General features: G+C 44.5%; 2 protein-coding genes across 3 annotated transcripts in view; both read right to left on the bottom strand.

Annotated features, from left to right (window-relative positions):
• MRPS6 (mitochondrial ribosomal protein S6) overlaps positions 1–22,252 on the bottom strand; it is a 121,622-nt gene that overhangs the window by 36,552 nt on the left and 62,818 nt on the right. Inside the window, exons 1-2 of one of the 2 annotated variants that reach the window (XM_063956518.1) lie at positions 15,479–15,513; positions 3,370–3,430 (exon numbers count right to left, since the gene is read on the bottom strand). The exons of the other annotated variant lie outside the window; for it this stretch is intronic. Coding sequence (XP_063812588.1) covers positions 3,370–3,430; positions 15,479–15,498 — 81 coding nt within the window. The 5' untranslated portion in view covers positions 15,499–15,513. Of the gene's footprint in view, positions 1–3,369; positions 3,431–15,478; positions 15,514–22,252 lie in introns of those variants that run through there. 2 annotated transcript variants of the gene reach the window in all.
• Positions 19,548–22,246, bottom strand: SLC5A3 (solute carrier family 5 member 3). Its single transcript, XM_063956517.1, has one exon. It carries the CDS (start codon positions 22,110–22,112, stop codon positions 20,286–20,288), a length of 1,827 nt encoding a protein of 608 aa, XP_063812587.1. The 5' UTR covers positions 22,113–22,246; the 3' UTR covers positions 19,548–20,285.

Genomic DNA, 22,252 nt, shown 5'->3' with positions numbered 1-22,252 from the left:
CGGTCCCGCCAGGTCGGCATCGCAAGAAAAGATAGACTGTGCAGGCAAGTCAATCCTTGCTAGATGGGTGTACTATCTAGTTCATCTCACATGTCAATGACATCTCACATAAGCCAAAATCTTAAGCACACATTGGCCCTCATTCCGAGTTGTTCGCTCGTTCTTTTCCTTCGCATCAGTGCGATTTTCCGCTAACTGCGCATGCGCAATGTCCGCGCCAAGTAAATTTGCTAAGAAGTTTGGTATTTTACTCACGGCATTACGAGGTTTTTTCTTCGTTCTGCTGATCGTTGTGTGATTGACAGGAAGTGGGTGTTTCTGGGCGGAAACTGGCCGTTTTATGGGAGTGTGTGAAAAAACGCTGCCGTTTCTGGGAAAAACGCGGGAGTGGCTGGAGAAACGGGGGAGTGTCTGGGCGAACGCTGGGTGTGTTTGTGACGTCAAACCAGGAACGACAAGCACTGAACTGATCGCACTGGAAGAGTAAGTCTGGAGCTACTCAGAAACTGCAAAGAAAAATCTTTTCGCAATATTGCGAATACTTCGTTCGCAATTCAGCTAAGCTAAGATTCACTCCCAGAGGGCGGCGGCTTAGCGTGTGCACTGCTGCGAAAAGCAGCTAGCGAGCGAACAACTCGGAATGAGGGCCATAGTCCATCTCTCAAGAAAAGTTAGTCAAAATCAGTGGTGCTATCTGGGCTCCGGGGAGTTCAAGGGAAATCGCAAGTGAAAATCGGGCATAGCAAGGATCTCACCGTGTGTACACACCCTTATAGTTGATGACAGTACAGGACAAGTACAGGGTAAATAAACATAGTTACATCAGCAGATGACACTGGAATAAGTATCAGGTGGCAGAAGACTGCTGGATTTGGTGCAGTTGAAGATTATTAAAGTAAGAAAAAGGATAAGCACATAAGGGAAGAGGGCCCTGCTCGTGAGAACTTACATTCTAAAGTCGATCAATTGCTGTCGGGATTTCGACCGTCGGGATTTTGATTGGAGATATTTCATACCGATCCCCTGACATGTAAGCCACCAGGGTAGGGTGTTTACGTTTAGGCTGCCGAGGGGAGGGGGGAGTTAGGTTTAGGCACCACCGGATAGGGTTAGGCAGGTTTTTTTGGGAGGTGGGGGGGGGGGGGGGAGAGGGGGAGTTAGGTTTAAGCTGCTGAAAGGAAGGGATAGGAGCCATTGGGGGTAGGTTAGTTTATGCTGTGGGGGAGGGTTAGGCTGCAGGAGGGGGTGTTAAGGTATATGCACCACCGGTGAGGGTTAGGCTGCTAAAAGGGAGGGTTAGGTGTTCATTGGGGGAAGGCAAGTATACTTTTGGGATTTTGTACATCGGGATTCCGTGGTCTGTATTCTGACCACCGACATTTCAATCCCAACCCATGTGTACATGTTACAGATTGCAGACATCTGTACTATTGTTCTTTACTATGGCTTTATATTTTTTTTATTTTCTTTTGCAGACAATGAATGTTGTACAAAATGTTTTTAATAATCATTAAAACAAAAAAAACACAAATTTATTGGATTCTCTAAGTTTAGGTCCAAGACGATATTAAGTGGCCAATTCAATGAGCTGCAAACCAGGCTGCGCAACGTTTTCCCACGAGTAAAATCCATGGTTGTGACTTTTTCTATTCAATTACGTGTCTGCATTTAGTGATCACGGGTTTCAGTGGCGGAAATAGTGTTTTCTTGTGTCATTTTCTCTAAACATCAGAGAGTTATGGGAAGTGTACAGTATGTTGATTTGTTGTATTGGTGGGAAATGGGTTTTTCAACTTGCAGATGGGAGACGCAAGTTTTGTTTTTCAAAGTTTTTAGAAAACTTTTATACACAAACTATTATATATGCCCCCGAAAATCCCAGAGACAGTTTTATCTGCTGAGAGATGCATGCAGCCAGTTATTTTCCCACCAATTATAACATTTGTACTTTATAACAGTCTCCTATACGTTGCTTATGGCCTCTAAAAGCCTTCTACATTTTATTTTTTTTTTAATCATATACCATCCACAAGGACTATGACTGGAAATAGGGTGTGGTATGTTAGGTAGATTAGACTTAGGTTGACAGTGTCTAGGTCGACCACTATTGGTCGACAGTAAGTAGGTTGACATGGTATCTAAGTCGACATGTTCTAGGTCGACATGAGTTTTTTTTTTTTACTTTTTTTGGTGTTGTTTTCTCCGTACAGTGACCAGGAACCCCTGTCAGTGCACTGTGTCCCCTCGCATGGCGAGCGAGCTTCGGGCAGGTTACCGTTCCCAGTTGTAGTCCACGTGGATCATAAAGTATGAAAAAGTAAAAAAAAATTAAATGTGAAAAACTCATGTCGACCTTTTGTCATGTCGACCCAGAGTCCCTAGAAACCATGTCGACCAATAGTGGTCGACCTACTTACTGTCGACCTAAAGACCGGATCCCCTGGAAATAGTAACCTGCCTGAAGCGTGGCGAGCCAGCGAGGGAAAATGTTTCCACTAATTTGGCTCAGAAATGGTGAAACATACAAAATGACACAGAAAAAAAGCCCTCAAAACTTGTGTTGACAATTTTTATGTCTGACCTTTTGACCCTGTCAACCTTCCGTACCTGTCAAACTTTTGACCCTGTTGGCTATTTGGGGTCGGCCTAATGACAGTCTAGAATGTCTTTTTTTTACTGATGATCTATTGAATCACACCTATTTTACCAGGTTGGTATTGAGAGACTGGCATTTAGGATCCCGAAAGTCACCATACTGACCCCAGGATTCCAGTCTCCAGATTGCCGTGGGGGGGGGGGGGAGCGAGCACAATGAAGCCACTTGGAGGCTTGGTGACTGACTGTCCTCTCCACAGGTTCTATTCCCACTCAATGGGTGTCATGGACACCCATGAGTGGAAATACTGTAGTCCCTGTTAGTAGGCATGCCGACTTTCGGGCTTACCCCCCACTCGGGATGCTGGTGTCCGCATGGCGACCGGCGGCCGCATCCCCTTTAACATTAGAAGGATGAAACGTATTGACAGCGCTGTCAATACATTTCTAGCTGCGCAAATGATAATAACCGTACAAGTCTCATAAAAGGACATTCTCTTTCTTGAAGATAGGGTTCCCTGTAGATCTACTAGCACTCACATGGAATGTCGCTGCTACAGTCCCAGATCTGCAATCTCCTGGTAACTATTCCCCAGCAGTAACCCAGGCATTGCCATCTACATTTTTTTTACGTGTTTTATCCTTTAAATAAATACATTGGAACAGATGTAACAAACTCTATAAACTACTGTACAAATAGCCGCCTTGCCTCTTCTTTTTTTCTTTTTTTTTTTAATAATGTGTATGTACGCTTTTTTGCATGACAATACTTGCGGGGTTCAGATTCTTGACGATGGTTTGAGTATGGACAGATCTGAGCGGGAATGATTCAAGGCTGAAGAAGCAAATGGAAAGATAAATGTCAAAGCTATTACAGTACGGCAAAACACTGATTTACATGCTTGTGGCTCTTGGTAGAGACAGACAAAAGTAATTTACCAACACTAAATAAGGGACTATGGGCCTAATTCACGGTTTATTGCAAAACAACACTTTCCTCTAATGGGCAAAACCAGGTGAACTGCAGGGGGGTGGGGTGGGGGGGGGGGGGCAGATGTAACGTACAGAGAGAGTTAGATTTGGGTGGGTTATTTTGTTTTTGTGCAGGGTAAATACTGGCTGCTTTATTTTTACACTGCAAATTTAGATTTCAGTTTGAACATACCACACCCAAATCTAACTCTCTCTGCACATGTTATATCTGCCCCCCCTGCAGTGCACATGGTTTTGCCCATTAGAGGAAAATGTTTTGCAATCAACCTTGAATTTAGCCCTATTGGCCTTATTTAGCTTCAGTTGCAATTTTCGCTAAATCGGAATATGCCGATTATCGGACGACTGCACATCCCGCGATTTTTATTATTTTTAATGCAATCGCATCTTGCCGGGATGCAATCACAGCCTGATTGACAAGCACCGGCTGTTCGTGGGCATACACATGGCGTCTCGGGGAGTGGTTCGGGTAGTGCAGGCGTGTCATGGACTTATGTCAGCTGCGGTTCCTGCAACTAAAAACATGGCACCTGGTGCAACCGCATTCTCATTATTCTGAAAAGCCCTTGGTCATCCGCAACTGTCAAAAGTGCTCGATTCCTGTGTATGTATTGCAGTTTTGCAACTGCTTACGCAATTTTGCAGTTGCAGTAGCTGTCCTCTTTTTACCTTTCTGGGTGGATCTTCACATGCGATTTGTAGCAGAAGCAGGATTGAGAAAATCGCAGTTCCTGTCCAAATAGCGATGCAAGCTGAATTAGATCCTTTGTCATGTCCCAACATTCAATTTTTACATATAGCTCGTGGTTTGTTTGTTTTTCTTATTTTTTTCTTATAATTTTTTTGCTTGCTTTTCTGTCCTGTTCCTCTGCCACAAATGTCTGGCGTTATAATCAGGTGGCGGGACAAGTGTTTAGAAACTATTTCACAAAGAACATGACCTAATATTTGAACAAGCTTTAAATGTGTCATATGATGCAGTAAGAGCCTTGTTTGCACTTTATAAAACCTCATTAACAAAATAAATAGCAAAGAAATTAAAATACATTTCCCTATGTACAGGTATTCATAAACAGGCCCAGACACATGGACCAGGTAAATACACGCTGTGTTTATGGTATGTCTTTCGTAAAACATGTTCTAAGATGTTTTTATGCACCAAAGAGGTTTAGCGGTCATAATAACTTTCCAGTGAGAGGAATTACGATGGCTATTGCGTTGGGTCCCCATGTACACCCCTAAACGGTAAACCGGAAAGCAAGCTGCAAATATACCGAACTCGGGGTCTAATTCAGCATGGATCGCTATTCAGAGAAATTGCAGTTGTCTGTGAGGAGAAAGGCGCCACCCCGTGCAAAATTGCAAATGCATCGCCGATCACTAGCCACTCGCAGATGCATACGCAATTTCTGGAACTTCAAAGAAACGTTGCCGTCTGAGCAAATTAGGTCTGAGTAGGTCGGAGGCTTCCACTAATCTGGAACCGAGATGGGATGAAAGCGGTCTGCACTGACGTCAGAGACCCTCCCCAAAAACTTCCTGTCAGTCAAACAGCGGCTACATTACGATTACAATCTGTTCGCAATTTCTGTTGCTATTACCCCTGACGCGTGCACAATGCAAACGCTACGCATGTTCGATAAATCGATCCATTCGCAAATTCTCTGAATAGCGATCCATGCTGAATTAGGCCCTCAGTCTTTACTACTTTAAATAAAGATTTTGAACCCATTAATCCAGATATTAATTAATAAAATAAAAGCACCCTAGTAGTTTGTGACCTCCTCAAACGTTCTACACCCAAATCCACGCAGTGTTTGTTCTTTCCAGACTTCCGTCACTTCACTCATTGCATCTAATTCTCCCGCCAGCTAGAACAAAGCGACTCTAAAATAATCTCTGTTTTGGTTCACAAAACGCTGTACGACTGCCAGCTACTGTAGAACGTATATTAGGACCAGCAATTTTAAAATTCAGTAGTATACAGGGAAATGTCACATAGGAAATACAAAGAGCTGTATGAGTGTAAGCACTGGCATTGATTATAGGGGGTAATTCCAAGTTGATCGCAGCAGGAATTCTGTTAGCAATTGGGCAAAACCATGTGCACTGCAGGGGAGGCAGATCTAACATGTGCAGAGAGAGTTAGATTTGGGTGGGGTGTGTTCAATCTGCAATCTAATTTGCAGTGTAAAAATAAAGCAGCCAGTATTTACCCTGCACAGAAACAAAATAACCCACCCAAATCTAACTCTCTCTGCACATGTTATATCTGCCACACCTGCAGTGCACATGGTTTTGCCCAACTGCTAAAAAATTTCCTGCTGCGATCAACTTGGAATTACCCCCATAGATGGTTGTTGCAGTTCATTTCAATCAACATAAATCCTTAGAGCGTTGACTAAGAGCATGTGTCCTTGGGACTCGCTGAGTGACTGCCATAATTAGGGACTCTTGCCTCCTAATTTTGGTAGAGTTTTTTGCGTACAGTTATATTTGGACGAAGCAAAACGCTCACAGGTGGTAATTACTAATCGTACTCATTCTGTCTATAAAGCTTAAGGCGCCGATCGCCTCCTTCACGGTTTATGTTGCTTTTAGACAAGTCACAGTATTTATTTCCAATATTAGAGAAGTCTAATTCAATTTCACCATCTGGTCAGACTTTTGTAGCACTCTCTACCTTGCGACAAATATTACCACCACAAAATTATTATATTACTTATTTATAAAATAGGTCTATAAAAAATTAGACGAGAGATATGTGGAAGAATTCAATTCAGCAATCTGGGTGCAATTTACCATTCCAGAATGGTAACTGGCATCCATCTACGTTGCAGGTGTTGCCTCGTACCCCATAGAGGTGCGCAGAAAAACCTGCAAAGCTGGCATTACTGTAACTGGCTATATGTGCAGTGCGGCACATTGCTATCAATTTAGGGGGCCGTGTAGGTGCGGACGCAAAGCAGCGGTTAAATGGCACCAATTTTTTTTATGACTCTGTGAGATTTTCTGCTTACTGGGATTAAGGTGCCACTAGAGGAATTAATCTAATGACATTTTTAATGTTTTATCTAAATGCATTGCAAGACTGGTCTATAGTCAATGCCAATGCTCATCCTAGAGCATTTTATAATCTCTTCTAGTTGTGTCCTCACACATCTAGCCCCAACACGCCATGCACCGCGAGATTCCCGGTGTGACTGAGCCAGTACGTCAGGTGTCTGTTTTTTGGGTTTTTTTGCCAAAAATTTGTCTTTTTCGCATTGCTATGTGAATAAGACGCACAAGTGTTTGATTATGTGGGGTGTAGTACGGTCTGCCGGCGGTCGGGCTCCCGGCGACCAGCATACCGGCGCCGGGAGACCGACCGCCGGCTTACCGACAGTGTGGCGAGCGCAAATGAGCCCCTTGCGGGCACGGTGGCGCGCCACGCTATTTTATTCTTCCTCCAGGGGGGTCGTGGACCCCCACAAGGGAGAATAAGTGTCGGTATGCCGGCTGCCGGGATCCCGGCGCCGGTATACTGTGCGCCGGGATCCCGACAGCCGGCATACTGAAGACCACCCAATTATGTGGCATGCCTGTATTCTGTATGCGACTGCAGCTGTATCTGCATACGAAATGCTATGCTACAGTGTTTTCCATGACCTACAGCCTCATAACACTTTCGGACATAAAAGGGAAATCCTGGATTTTGCTGGGAATTGGCAAAATTACCCAGGACTCGTACTTATATGTGAAAGGCACCAAACATGTTCCTGGATCTGCGCCCCTGTTCTTGACAAGGGTTTTTCCCGGGACGACAACTCAGCTTGAGTCTGAATGGTGCGACCAGCCATTTTACTCCCAGGTTGTACCTAGAAACCTCTAATTGGCCTCTCAGGGCTGCCTGTAGGAGGTTGGGCTGCTGTCAGCGCATTCCCCCTTAGGCGCTGTCCTCAGTCAGCGGTGTGCCCCGCTGCCTGCGCTACTCTCCAGCTGACAGATACTGCATTCAGGCAGCCTACAGTAGCTCACTTCCGCCACCGCTGGTCAATGACAGAGGCGGGAAACTGCACTGGCTATTTGTACTTGAAAACTGTGCTGACAGATTACACAGGGTGGGTATTTCTAAGATTCCATGTAGTGTCCTGGATCTTTCCCGCTCCAGGCTAGCTCCTTTACAGTAAACCCAGTGTGTGGGCATCCAAATAGGCAAATAGCTATCTTGAAGTCTGTCCTCATCAATCACTAATCTCCCCGGTTAGCTCTCCAGCAGCGCTAGCATACAAATACATATGAAACTGTAGAATGCCAGGGCAGACCCGGCTTAGGTCTGAAAGGGGTCAACCTGTGAATTTCTTTGGACTCAGGGGGTCATTCTGACCAGATCGCACGCTGCAGTTTATCGCAGTGGTGCGATCGGGTCAGAACTGTGCATGCGCCGGTGCCGCAGTGCGCCGGTGCATGCCAGACGGCTGAAGGCAGTCGCTGCGCTACGATCGCCTCTGCCTGATTGACAGGCAGAGGCGGTCGCTGGGCAGGGGGGGCGGAACGGCGGCATTTTGCAGCCGTTTCATGGGCGCGGTCCGGCCAACGCAGGCGTGGCCGGCCCGTGCGGGGGGCGAGCCGGACCGTGCAGGGGGAGGGCCGCAGCGGCTGCGTGACGTCACACGCAGCCGCTGCGGGCCGGGGAGCGACGAGTACCTCCCGGCCAGCACGCTAAAGCCGCGCTGGTCGGGAGCTACTCCTAAAGTGCAAAAGCACCGCTGTGTGATGCTTTTGCACTTCTGCAGGGGGGGGGGGGGGATGGGGCACTGACATGCGGGCGGGATAGCCCTGTGCTTGGCGTCCCCCCCGCATTTCTATGGCCATGATCGTAGCCCTGCAAAATTTTGCAGGGCTACGATCAACTCGGAATCACCCCATTAGGCATAGTTTGAAAGGGGGGGGGGGGGGGGAGCAAGCAAAAACCCGGGTCGTATGTCTGAAAGTCACAATACAGACTTACATGCATAAATATGAATGGGGGTCACTTATTTTTTTTTTAGTGGGAAGTCAAACTGGTGAGATTGTGAAGTTGTGCTAATTATTTGTATAGGTTGAACCAACAAAAAGAAACAAGTCACTGATTCATTAAAAAGGCAGCCATGTCCAGAGCCGGCCATAGGCATAGGCAAACTAGGCAATTGCCTAGGGCATTTGGCTTTTGCCGATTAAAATGATATGCGGCATGCCTATATTCTGTGTGTAGCATTTCATATGCAGATACAGCCACAGTCTCCCACAGTATATAGGCATGCTGCATATCATTTTAATCAGCAGAAGCTGCTTGTGCATCCTAGCCACATAGCAATGCAAATAAGATGCATTTTCATTAAAAAAATATATGCCCGACATTAGCATTGAGGCAAGATTTATGAGGACACATCTGTATTCAAGCAGAGGAGGAGGTAACAGGAGCATTATGTGTGTCATGTAAAAATGCATTAATAATGTGCAACATATGTGTAAGGGGCACTATGTATGTCATTATGTGTATAAGGGCATTAATAATGTGCGGCATATGTGTAACAGGGTACTACTGTATGTGTGTCATTATGTGTATAGGGGCACTAATAATGTGCAGCAAACGTGTAGGGGGCACTATGTGTGTCATTATGTGTATAAGGGTATTAATAATGTGCGGCATATGTGTAAGGGACATTATGTGTAAAAGGGCATTAATAAAAGTTGTCATAATGTGTAAGGCGCATTATGCTTATAAGGACATTAATAATGTGTCTCATATGTGTAAGGGGCATTACTGTGTGGCATTATGTGTATAAGATGCTCTACTATGTAGCGTTACGTATAGAAAGGGCACTACTGTGTCGTCTAATGTGAATAAAGAGCAATAGGGTGTGGTGTAATGTGAATAAGGAGCAATTCAGTGTGATGTCATGTGAATAAGGGGCTCTACTGTGAGGAGCAACGTTTATAAGGTAAAGTGACACTACTGTGGGATGTAATATGAATTCTGGACACTATCGCATGATCAAATGTGAATAAAGTTGCAGTACTGTGTGGCGTAATTGGAATTGGGGTTACTATTGTGTGGCCATGCCCCTTGCCAGCAAAAACACACCCTATTTGGGCTGTGCGCCAAATGTGCGAACTGTTCCTATTTAAAATATAGGGGGTACAAACCCCAAAATATGGACTGCTATGGATGAGGGGTGCTGGTGCTGGGAAAGAGGTGCAAGGTCAGAGGCAGAACCAGCGGTGGTGCTAGGGGGCACCAGCCAAAATCTTGCCTAGGGCATCATATTGGCTAGGGCCGGCTCTGGCCATGTCTTATACATGGACGGTGTAATGGTTAGCATTGCTGCCTCACAGCACTGTGGTCATAGGTTCGATTCCCACCATGGTCGTGTGTGGAGTTTGTATATTCTCCCCGTGCTTGCATGGGTTTCCTATCACAATCCAAAAATACGGAATATAGATTGTAACTTCCACTAGGGCAGGGACTGATGTGTATGGCTAAATATCCCCTGTAAAGCGCTGCGGAATATGTCTGCGCTATAAAAAGAAATGGTAATAAATATACAGTGCCTTGCCGATTACGCTAGTCGCCGACAGGAGTCATGGGGGGGGGAAATGTATGAAATTTTCTAAAGAGTGAAGAAGTTGCCCCAGGCAACCAATCAGACTGCAGCCAACACTGATCAAGTGCATTCCAGGAAATGACAGGAAGAAGCTGATTGCTATGGGCAACTTAAATACTGGTATACTTCTCCACTTTTTGGAAGGTTTGATAAATCTCCCACTTGGTCATAAATACTAGTTCCGCAACAAAATGGCTGCCTCCAATAAACAAACACCCGTCACATTCAGCTATCGCGGAGAAAGCGCCAAGAATAACAGAGCCCGGTGACGCGGGCCACATGGTGAATAAAAAGTTTTTAATTGGGCACTTAAGGAAACAAAGAGATTTCTTACTCTACAATAACATCAGTGATACAAATTACTCAGGTTTCTGGAAACTGTATCACAAGAAATAGTCCACAGAGTAAAAATGGACAGAAAATACTATTAACAATTCTACAGTATTAAATAGACAACAATAAAGAAACAATATATATTTCTTAGTATTCCAGCAATCACTCCCGGTAACACATGGCGGCGTATGCTTTGACCACAACATCGAACATATGGCTTATAAGGGAAAGCATTTGGTGGCGAAAAATGGGAGACATCACAAAAGTCTTATACAAAGTGTAACAAGCGGAAGATTTTCCAATGTATTACAATGCTGTATAACCATGCCTGGCCCATGACTCCTGCATTCTCTGCTCCATGCAACTTCGGGGTCTATGTACTAAGCCTTAGCGAGAGATAAAGTGGGCGGCGATAAACTACCAGCTAATCAGCTACTGTCATTTTTCAAACACAGCCTGTAACATGGCGGCTAGGGTGATGCATTCGGCATCCCGACAGCCCAAAGATAAGTATCAGGGTATGGGTTAGGGACCGGGGAGTGGTTGGGGGCGCGGGGGGTGGAGTTAAAATACTTAGCCAGTCCGCTGTCGGGACCTTTAATGTCAGGATGCCGCTGTCGGTCATGTGACACTGGCATCCCAACCGCCAGTATTACATACCAAACGTAGCTAGGAGCGGATTGGCTGGTACTTTATCTCTCTCCAACGGATTACTGTACAGACGCCTTAGAGCTCTTAATAGTGGGGTGTTTAAATTCAGATTGATAAGCCGCCACACTTTACTTTACTATGTAATCGGATTTGTGGAACTACAGACAATCAGATCAGGAATAGGATTATTAATGTTTTACAAACAATGGGGCAGATGTATTAACCTGGAGAATGGCAAGAAAAGGGATAAACCAGTGATAAACGCAAGGTGAGAACGCACCAGCCAATCATTATTGATTTAAAAAATGACAGTTGAGGGCCCTACACACTGATGTGGGAGATTTGAATGATGAACAAACGATTTTTTGAATGCAAACTGAACGATTTGACATTGCAAATATCGGTATCATAGAAACTGGCTTGTAATGATAAACTATGAACGACTACGGGGACGCGCGTCGTTCATCGTCTGTGCCTCCACACTGAATGATATGAAAAATATATCGTTCTTTTTTAACTATATCTTTCATATCTTTCTAAAATGTCGTCCAGTGTGTAGGGCTCTTTAGGAGCGGATTGGCTGGAGCATTAGCACCTTGCACTTATCACTTCTTTATCCCTTCTCTAGGCTTAATACATCTGCTCCAATAGCTGTTTATACTTTTTAGAAACTATGGAACTTCCCCCTTAAGATGAAAGATTGGTTAACAAGTATAGACATACACATACAGTACACGATTGTACGAATTCCCAGCCTTGCAAACTGCACCCATACACTAGATATTTACCAGCGATTTGCAGATATTTTTGATTTTCACATTGGATCTGCAAATCGTGAAAGTGCCCATACATCATCGGCAAACGCAGTGGGGCGGGGGGGGGGGGGGTTCTAGTTGCCTGGAAACCCCCCTCCTCTTGGCAAGTGGTTCAAATTATAACAATAGCAATGATTCAAATATGAAGGTAGCTGCCAGGAAGAAGAGACGGAAGCCTTTCCATGAGGTGGGAGAATGTGTGCTTACAAAGTGCACTTCTGTCTACTACTAGTTATATTATGTTTGTGTATGTTTAACCTTTTCATGAACACTTATCTTATTTACATTGTTTAAATGTGTTTGATACTGCCATTACTATAGACCACCTACAGTGTTAAATATTAATACTGTATGCCATACAGTATCCATTGTATAAAAAGTACCAATGTTCAGGGTCGTTACTAGGTTCTTCTACCACTCCCCCAAACTCCTGAACTTGCTCTGCAGAGTGGGAGATTATGGATTGCATTTGGAAACGCTCCTCTAGAATTTCTACGTTTGCCACTGATATATCACCTAAATGCAGTGACTGACAGCAGTGGAAGAATTATAGGATTATTGGAACGGTAGCACAAAAGACTGATTGCCACCATACATTAGCAATCGTCCGATCTATCGCAGATTGTCCAACAGGTTGGACAATCTTCAAAGGCAATCACTTTTTGATCGCAATCGTCAATTGGGGAAGCCCATACATTTGCGATGATTTGGGATAAGCATCACAAAATCGTCAAATTGCCACAATCCATTGCTGATGCATGGGGGCCTTTACATATATATATATGGATAATATCTGCTTGGGGGTTCCATTGCAGTTAGTGTTCATTCGTAGACTCCTGTACGGCAAAAGATGTCGCACGGCTGAGCAGGTTCCTATTACGTGAGCATGGAGATGAAAATAGGAAAATAAAAAAATCACTTATAATGCACTATGGGCCTATTTCAGACCTTATCGCTGATGTGTGAATTCGCCAGGCGGACGATTATCGATCGACTGCGCATGCAGGTCGACATGAGTTTTTGAATCTTTTTTGGTGTCGTTTTCGCCGTACAGTGACCGGGAACCCCAATTAGTACACCGCATCCCCTTACCGTTCCCAATCGTAGTCTACGTGGATCGTAAAGTATGAAAAAGTTTAAAAAAAATAAATTACCTTTTGACCTAGAACATGTCAACCTAGAGATCCTGTCGACCAATCGTGGTCGACCTAGACACTGTCGACCCAAGTCTTGTCAACCTAGAGACCGGAAAAATCATTTGATGGTGAGTTGCAAACGGATTTGCAGCTGACCGGCATTTACAAAGATTTTTTGCACGGTGTTCGCAGACTTGCACGGGGCAGAATCTCACGGGATCCGGACTGAAAGTCGACAGTAACTAGGTCGACAATGTCTAGGTCGACCACTATTGGTCGACAAGGTGTCTAAGTCGACAGGGTCTTTAGGTCGACATGTCAAAAGGTCGACATGAGTTTTTCACAATTTTTTATTTTTTTGAACCTTTTCATACTTAACGATCCACGTGGACTACAATTGGAACGGTAATCTGTGCCGAGCGAAGTGGTAGCGGAGCGAAGGCACCATGCCCGAAGCATGGCAAGTGAAGCGAGCCATGCGATGGGACGCGGTGCACTAATTGGGGTTCCCGGTCACTCTACGAAGAAAACGACACCAAAATAACATGAAAACTCATGTCGACCTTTTGACCTGTCGACCTAGAACATGTCGATCTAAAGACCCTGTCGACCTTGACACCCTGTCGACCTAGTTACTGTCGACCAATAGTGGTCCACCTAGACATTGTCGACCTAGTTACTGTCGACTTTCAATACCACACCCGAATCTCACTCTGTCTGGATGGCGACTATTTGATCGCAAACTTCTGCAAATTCGCAGAGGTGCGATCAGGTCTGAATTAGGCCCAGTATGTAGTACAATGTCACACGATTACAAACGTTTCATTGATAAGAGTTTGTGCCTAACACAGATGCGGCATCATACTACGGGTGGTCTTCAGTTTGCCGGCTGTCGATATCCCGGCGCCGGAATCCCGACACTTTATCCACCTCTTGGGGGTCCACGACCCCCCTGGAGGGAGAACCGTGGCCACAGTGTGGCGAGTGCAACGAGCCCGCAAGGGGCTCATTTGCGCTCGCCACGCTGTTGGTATGCGGCGGTCATGATTCCGGCGCCGGTATGCTGGTCGCCAGGAGCCCGGCCGCCGGCATACAATACTACACCCCATACTACAGCTGTAGAGTTTGTGATCCCAGTGTGTTTACTGCTTGTGTCTGCTGAATCAACCAGGGCCTTACATGTATTGTATAGGCAACTTCTCAAAAAGATAAAAAAAGAAAAACAATAAATTTACATGGAACTGCTGCAACTCCCAAGTAATTACATATAACAGGCTTTACAAAAAAAAAAAAAATTACATGAAACATTTTTTCTGTACCCTCTGTAAAATGCTAGAAAGACTAGAATTTGATGAAAAACACTGGCTGGCTATCATTCTCCCACTGTTAACAAGTGCAAAAATCAGTAAATTTGACACCTTTTAAGGGGAATCGGTCAGGATCGCGGCAGTGGAAATACAGACATTACTCAGAATGCCGACACCGGTATCCCGATAAGTGGCACAAGCCCGGCGCCAGAATCCTGACCGCAGGGATCCCGAACAAACGACTGCCAGCCCGTCTGACAAGTAAGCCGCAAGGAGAGAGAGGTTTGGCCTGCGGGGAGGGGCACTGCTTTGCTACAAAGAATGCGAGCTTACTTTTGCAAACACGCATCTAATTGAAGTGACCCCTAGGAGTCTCTTAACTGGTATGGTCAGATCGCCCCAGCGCTGTCCCCCAATTTTTGATGAGGAGATCCGTTTTACAGATGTGCATAATATAATACGTTAAAAAAAAAAAAAAAAAAACCACAACCTTTAAACTATTATTACATTTTAAAACAATGTTATTAACGGTTTAGAAGTGAAAAAGCGTCAGTTAAGTGGCAAGTCCCATTGTCGGCTTTAAAAAAAAAAAAAAAAAAAGGACATTATCGTGTGTCAACGGGATGATTTATAGTAAATTTGGATGAGTCTCTCTCCCTCTTTTATGCAAGAGAACTTGTATTCTAGGTGTAGTGACGCTTACGTGTTCTTTGTACACGTTTCTTAATCATATTCAATAGAACACATATGCCGTCTCCTACGGGATGCGGTCAATTTACCTACAATCAAAATCCCTACGGTCAAAATACTGACAACCATTGACTGACTACGTCAAAATACAGACATTTAAAATGTCAACAGGTCAAAAAGTCGACATAAGTTTTTCATTGAAACCAACTTGTTCATACTTTACCATCCTAATGGACCTGGAGGGAGAATATAATAGTGTGCCCAAAGCATGGCCACGCGGTACACTTATACGGTGTCCATATCGATACACACACACACAAAAAACAAACCTGTGTCGACTTTTTGACATGTCGACATTTTAAATGTCGGGATTTTGACCTTGTTGGGATTTTGATAGTAGGAATTTCATACTAAACCTTCTCCTACAGCATCCAGTCAGGACTTATCTTACAATAAAATAAGAAAGAATAAGGTGAAGTAATAAAACCTAGTGTCATAGTAGTTATGGGTACATCTGTAGTTACTACATCAGTCATGTAAATCGGACATCATATGAAATACATATTCAGACGCATGTGTGCTTCAATTACATGGCTGATCAGAATGGGTACGGTTCACAGTCCCAATGTCAACAACTAGTGTGTCGGCGGCTTGATGTAGAGCACACTATGCCGGCTCAGTACTAGTGTTACTTAAACCATTGTAACTGTGTCAGCAGTACAAGTGTAAGACCGGTCATGTTTACACTACTGCCAACACAGTTACAATGGTTTAAGCAATATTAGTATCCTGCCAGCATAAAGCCGTTGACAAAACTTTGCCGACACTGAATATTGGAAACGTAGCATCCTCCTGCAGATCAGTAAATCTAATTACCACAGCATTTGTGTTCAATATGCCATTACATAAACCATTGCCTCATTTTCTCAGTGGCGTCCATGAAAGGAATGAGAGACTAGCTCCGCACAGAGCTAAAGTACCAGCCGCTCAGATCCAAATAGCTATTTTTCAAACACAGGCAGTAACATGGCAGTTAGGAGCTGATTGGCTGGTACTTTAGCTCTCTCCTCTATCTCCATCCAAGGCTTAGTAAATAGACACCTTGGAGAGAAAGTGGAGAGATAAAGTATAAGTCAGCAAGCTCCTAACTCATGTTACAGGCTGTGTTTGAAAAAGAACAGTTAGGAGCTGGTTGGTTGGTACTTTATCGCTTTCCAAGGCTTAGTAAATAGGTCCCTATGCACCCCCACCCCTAATCGCCGGGATCGCGGCGTCGGTATGGTGACCTCACACAAACCCAACCCCATACATACGTGTCCACTAGTGTTTGTTTTGTTTTTTTAACAAACGGTTCATTCTTCCATGTTACATCCACATTATTACAATCAAAACTCATGTGAAAATATGGGTCCAGAACCTCGGAAAATTAAGTTAATAAAAGTGGCCAGGTCTGTGTTCATTAAAGCTGTCCGATTTTATTTAAATTTATTTTAAATTATAATCTATTATCACTGTCGTAGGTTTTGAAATAATGTTGGTATTAACAAACGATTAATAATCCTGCACAGTGTCATTGGATCACCATAGCAGCCACAGTCACAGAGCACATGAATTAGCAGGCAAAAGTGGTATGGAACACTAAACTCGCCATTTATCACGTTAAACGCGAGATTGCTGCTAAATGTAGTTCACATTTTAATCATTACAATGAGATCAAAGTGTAAAGTTCTGAGTAAATCTGGGTGCACATTAAACAGGTGTACATATGACTTATGAGTTTGAATTTGTGGGCTGTATTTACTAAACGGCTGCTTTTCAAAGACGCAAATAGTCAGCATTTTCACCCTCTGCAGTTAAAACAGCAGTGATGAAATGCAAAATCAGGTTCTTTGTGCATTTATTATGCTCGCGGTTTAAAAACAAATACAATAGCAGCACTGAAAAGCTGCCATTTTATAAATATAGCCCTATTTGTCTTTTACATTGTAAAAGCAAATAAGTACTTTCAGCGCCAACTCGCACTGTACACCCCATCAAGCAGATTTTAGCTGTAGTAGAGAACTTGACACTTGAATGAAAAATGCTGAAATTAAAAGAACGCCTGATGTAAAAAAAATGGAGAGAATTTTCTTTAAACACCTCCGCTGTAAAGTTCTGAGGCCCAAATGTATTAAGCTTTAGACAGATAATGGGGGAGATTCAAATGTTTGAAAAGTCGGTTGGGTGTCTGTTTTTTCCTGTCTACTAGATAGGAAAAAACAGACTCCCAACTGACTTTTCAGACAGTTGAATCTCCCCCAAAGGGGTCGATTCTATTCGGCAACTAATGAATAGCGCCAGGAATTAGCTCCCGACGCTATTCAATTCAGCAACTAGTTACGTCGGCGATGGCCCGTTCTCGCCGACAAAACAGGTTGAATTGTCGGGAGAACGGGCATTCTCCGACTTAACTCCCCGGCGCGAGGCTGATTCCCGACAGAATCAGCCTCGCGCCGGCCGCGAGGCAGCACTTTTGTCGGGTTTCTCTTCTCATCCCCCGGGGATGAGAGAAGAATTCCCGACAATTGCAGGTAATTAGTTGCTGAATTGAATAGCGTCGGGAGCTAATTCCCGGCGCTATTCATTAGTTGCCGAATAGAATCGACCCCAAAGAGTGATAAATGACCAGCCAATCAGCTCCTGTCATTTTTTAAACACAGCCTGTAACATGGCAGTTAGGAAGCTGATTGGCTGGTCATTTATAACTGATGCAGTTTGAAGCCTACAGAAGAGATCTGCTCATTGATGCGAAAGTTGAATGTTTGAAGTTATTTTTATTAAAATTTTCGTTGCACAATTCCCATCAGTCATCCTTTAATTTGTTAAGGGCGTGGGTAACTTGGATAGCGATATACAGATGTGTCCTCATACATCTTACCGTAATACGCCATGCAGCGGGAGAAGTCTGGTGTGAGTGGGCCGACAGGTCCGGCCAACTCCTTTAGCGTCGGGTGTCTTTTTGCCAAAACACCATGCGACTAGTAGTGTTCATTCTAGCGCCCTGCACCTGCCACAACCTGTGCAGTTCCTCTTTCCTGCCTGGTGTATCACCCTCTGCTCTGGTGCTTTTAGCACTATGGTCTGTATCTCAGTGCTGAGAAGCAGAGAGTGACACCCCAGGCAGACAAGAAGACTGCAGGGGTTGTGACAGAAGCAGGGTGCTAGAATGAATTCTAGACTAGGACGCACCAGGAGACTGCGCAGAATTAATTTGAAATGAGACACTTGTACAATATAGGCTGTATACGAAGCACAACAGAGCTAGGCGTGGAATAACATTGCTGCAATTTTGTAAGCAGACGCCGAGACTAAGTCGCATACAGATATACAAGGGTCACATAGCAAATTAATAAGCACCGTCTCCTTGTGCGTCCTAGTTGCATCGTGTTGCGACTAAGGCGCAATTTCTGTAAAGACGCCCCGACACAAGCAAAAGCTGCACAGGACCGGTTGTACTAAGTGGGTCATTCTGACCCGTTCGCTCGCTGCTTTTTATCGCAACCGAGCGAACGGGTTCCCACTGCGCATGTGCCGGCATACCAGATGGCCGAAGGCCGTAGCGGGGCTGCGATCGCCTCTGCCTAATTGACAGGCAGAGGCGGTCGCTGGGCGGGAGGGAGCAGAACGGCGGCGTTTGGCCTTCGTTTTCGTGGGCACGGTCCGGCCAATGCAGGCGTGGCCAGACCGTGCGGGGAGTGGTCCGCAGCGGCTGCGTGACATCATACGCAGCCGCTGCGGGCCGGGGAGCGACGAGTAGCTCCCGGCCAGCTTGCTAAAGCTGCGCTGGCCAGGAGCTACTCTGGAAGTGCAAAGGCATCGCCGCTGTGCGATGCCTTTGCACTTCTGCGGGGGGGGGGGTCCGGCACTGACATGCGGGGCGTACTAGCCCTGTGCTTGGCGTCCCCCCGCATGTCAGTGTGAATGATCGGATCGTAGCTGTGCTAAATTTAGCACAGCTACGATCATCTCGGAATGAGGGCCCAAGAACGGTTGTTTGTTGTGACTGCAGCAAAGATGTAGGAGGAGGACACATCTGCATTACGTTCCGATACTTTATACAGAACTACATGCAGTCAAAGATAATGCTGATCTAAGTAGGCAGAAAAACAATCAATCATACAGGGATGTAGCACAGTGTATATAGAGCACACTCATTTGAAAATTCCCTAACATGAATTTAAACATGTGACACTTTCAGATTTTGGAGACATCTTCCGTCCCTACACATTCTCCATTACTCCTTCTGATCCCAGCATTGAGTGCGGCCTCAAATTTACCTTTAGACCTGCAGTAAAAAAGTTCAGACCCCGTCACAATAGCATGAGGATGGATATTTTGGAAAGAAGCCGGGACGTCGTAAACACTTGACATAATTTAATAAAGGCACATTAGAAATAATACCGGCCAAATGCAATGATTCTCTGGAGGACTGGAACATAGAGCCGTACAACAGAAAATAATAATGACAAGTATGTGATTTGCTCTTCAATAAAAGAAAAAAAATAAACATACACACACACACAAATATTAAAACAAATAAAAGTTGCCTATATAGTAAGACCAGTACTTTCAAAAAACAAAAAATGAGGTTATAAAATATACAAATAAGCTGGGAAAACCAGTCTGTTTGGGATTAAATACTAAGGCAAAGTCCGTGTAGCTTGCGTTAAAGTACACACACGTGTGTGTATATATATATATATATATATATATATATATATATATATATATATATATATATATATATAATCTCCGCTACAGTTTGGTGCGCCAAGTCTCTCCTCCTTTGGACCACGTACAGCAGCCTGCTCTTAATTTTTTTCTGCTTGCCTGTAAACTTTCCTTTTAAATAATAAATTACATATTTGGTAGAAATAAGCATTGGACAAGATCCTTAAGGGATTTCACATATATAAGTGCTCAATGTGGTCACTAACGAGCTGATAAAAGGCCTTTTTTGAGTAAACAACAACAACAACAACCACCACCACCTCGGAATACGGAGCAGCTCCACATTTTGTTCATTACTACAAAGGTTTTGCGTTCATATTAGTCCCGGCTGTCCAGCCTTGAGCTGCTGAAGGCAAGTCACCTAACTTACAAAGAGAAGTAAATAAACATGAACAGGCCTAATGAGCACACACAGACCAGTCCAGTGTTGAGAACACGTCTGACTGCAGGTTTCTCTTCCAGCATTTTTAAACAAGCGGCTTCATCCTCCTTCTCCTCTTCCTTCATGGTTTTTTTGCTGCCGGTGGTGCTTTTATAGCCACAGAACCAGTCTAAAAACTTTGAGCATTTTCTCTGGTCTTCCTTATTTAGTTCTGGAGGACGTTGCCCCATAAGAGCCGCTTGCCCATTAGAGTAACAATCCACCGGTGTCTCGGCTTCAGAGACACTTAATGAACTAACAGGGTTACAGTCATCTTTGTAAGTCATTAGGAGATTAACATCCTCAGTTTGGATAGTCTTAATATGATCCTCGGACTTCCCATTTGGAAGTACTTGTTTCAGGTTATCATCGGCGCATGGCGTGGCGTTTTTGTCATGTTCTTTATAGGAATCCTCCTTGCTGGCCTTTTCTTTTTCGGTCTTGTTCGATAGTGCCCAGTATGTGGTGGTCCTGATCTGCTCTTTAGTCGGTGGTGGAGTCAAAAGGCTGACAACGACCGCAATGATGCCGGTGATCCAGAACAAAGCAGTGGCGATGTACATGTAGTGGATGTTTTTTATGAAGCTGGGTCTGTTATCTGGCAGATTGCATTCAGGGACACGGTAAACAAAGGCTAGAATAAGGCGGGTGAATCCCAACACAAAACCCACCATCCCACCATAAAAGGCTCCTTGTTCATTGCATCGCTTCCAAAATATGCCCAGCAGGAACAAAGCCGCAACAGGAGGAGTCAGGTAGTCTGCCACCTCTTGAATGTACAGGTACATTTGGCCTCCCTGCATTTCCACAATGATGGGGACCCAGGCAATGCTGATGACCACCATAAAAGCTACAAATACCCTCCCGACCAGCATGAGCTCTCGAGATGTTGCGGTTTTCCGGGTAAATTTGTAGATGTCGAGAGTGAAGATGGTACTTGCGCTGTTAAATATAGAGTCTAGATCACTCATGAGAGCTGCAATCATTACAGCCATCATGAGTCCACGCAAACCAACTGGAAGGACCTTCATGACCAACCGGGGATAGGCAATATTTGAACACCCTGCTCTGCTCCCACACACCTCCATGCAGTGCTCGGGGTTTATGCAAGCAATGTCATCCACGAACATTATTCTCGATATCATTCCCGGGATGACAATCAAAAACATTGGCAAGATTTTCAAAAAGCCGGCCATGAGAGTCGAACCTTTGGCATGGGATATATTTTTTGCTGCCAAAACCCTCTGCACGATGACTTGGTCTGCACACCAGTACCACACCGAGGCCGGAGTTTGGCCCAGGATAAATCCAGGCCAAGGAACATCCTCGTCGTTTGGTTCCCTGAGCATTTTGAGAGAGTCCGGCTTCGGTGTGACATGGCATGAGTTAGTATTGGTAAAGTTATAAGTCAGCAAAATAGAAGTGATGTTGGGCGTTGCAAGCATATATTTTCTTTTCACTTCCTCAAATCCACCGATTTCTTTAAAGCTTATAATGGTCAAAGTCAGAGCCCCTATAATCATGAGGAAAGCTTGGAGAGTGTCTGTATAAATGACCGCCACTAATCCACCCGTCACGGTGAGGAGAGCAGTCATTCCAATGAGTAAAATTACCGACAAATATAGGTTCCATCCCAAAGATTCTTGGATGAACAGTGCCCCCGAATACAAGTCTACAGACAGTTTGGTGAAGATGTACAAAATCAAGGACAGAACTGCAAAATACACTTGGATTCTATGTCCTCCATATCTTTTTGATAAGTACTCAGGCATAGTGTATACTCCAGAACGTATATAGACTGGTATAAATACCCATCCGAGGAGCTGCAGAAGCAACAAGGCGTTCAATTCCCATGCGCCCACTGCGAATCCACTCGCTGCTCCAGATCCCGACAGGCCAATAAAATGTTCGC

This window comes from Pseudophryne corroboree, chromosome 2 (assembly GCF_028390025.1).
Source record: "Pseudophryne corroboree isolate aPseCor3 chromosome 2, aPseCor3.hap2, whole genome shotgun sequence".
Taxonomy (NCBI): Eukaryota; Metazoa; Chordata; class Amphibia; order Anura; family Myobatrachidae; genus Pseudophryne; species Pseudophryne corroboree.
Note: the sequence above shows the minus strand (reverse complement) of the source record. Positions and strands in the feature narration are given on the sequence as shown.

Bases quoted from the DNA above. Each gene is read 5' to 3' on its own strand.
- SLC5A3 (XM_063956517.1), bottom strand. From the start codon at position 22,112: ATGCCTGAGTACTTATCAAAAAGATATGGAGGACATAGAATCCAAGTG.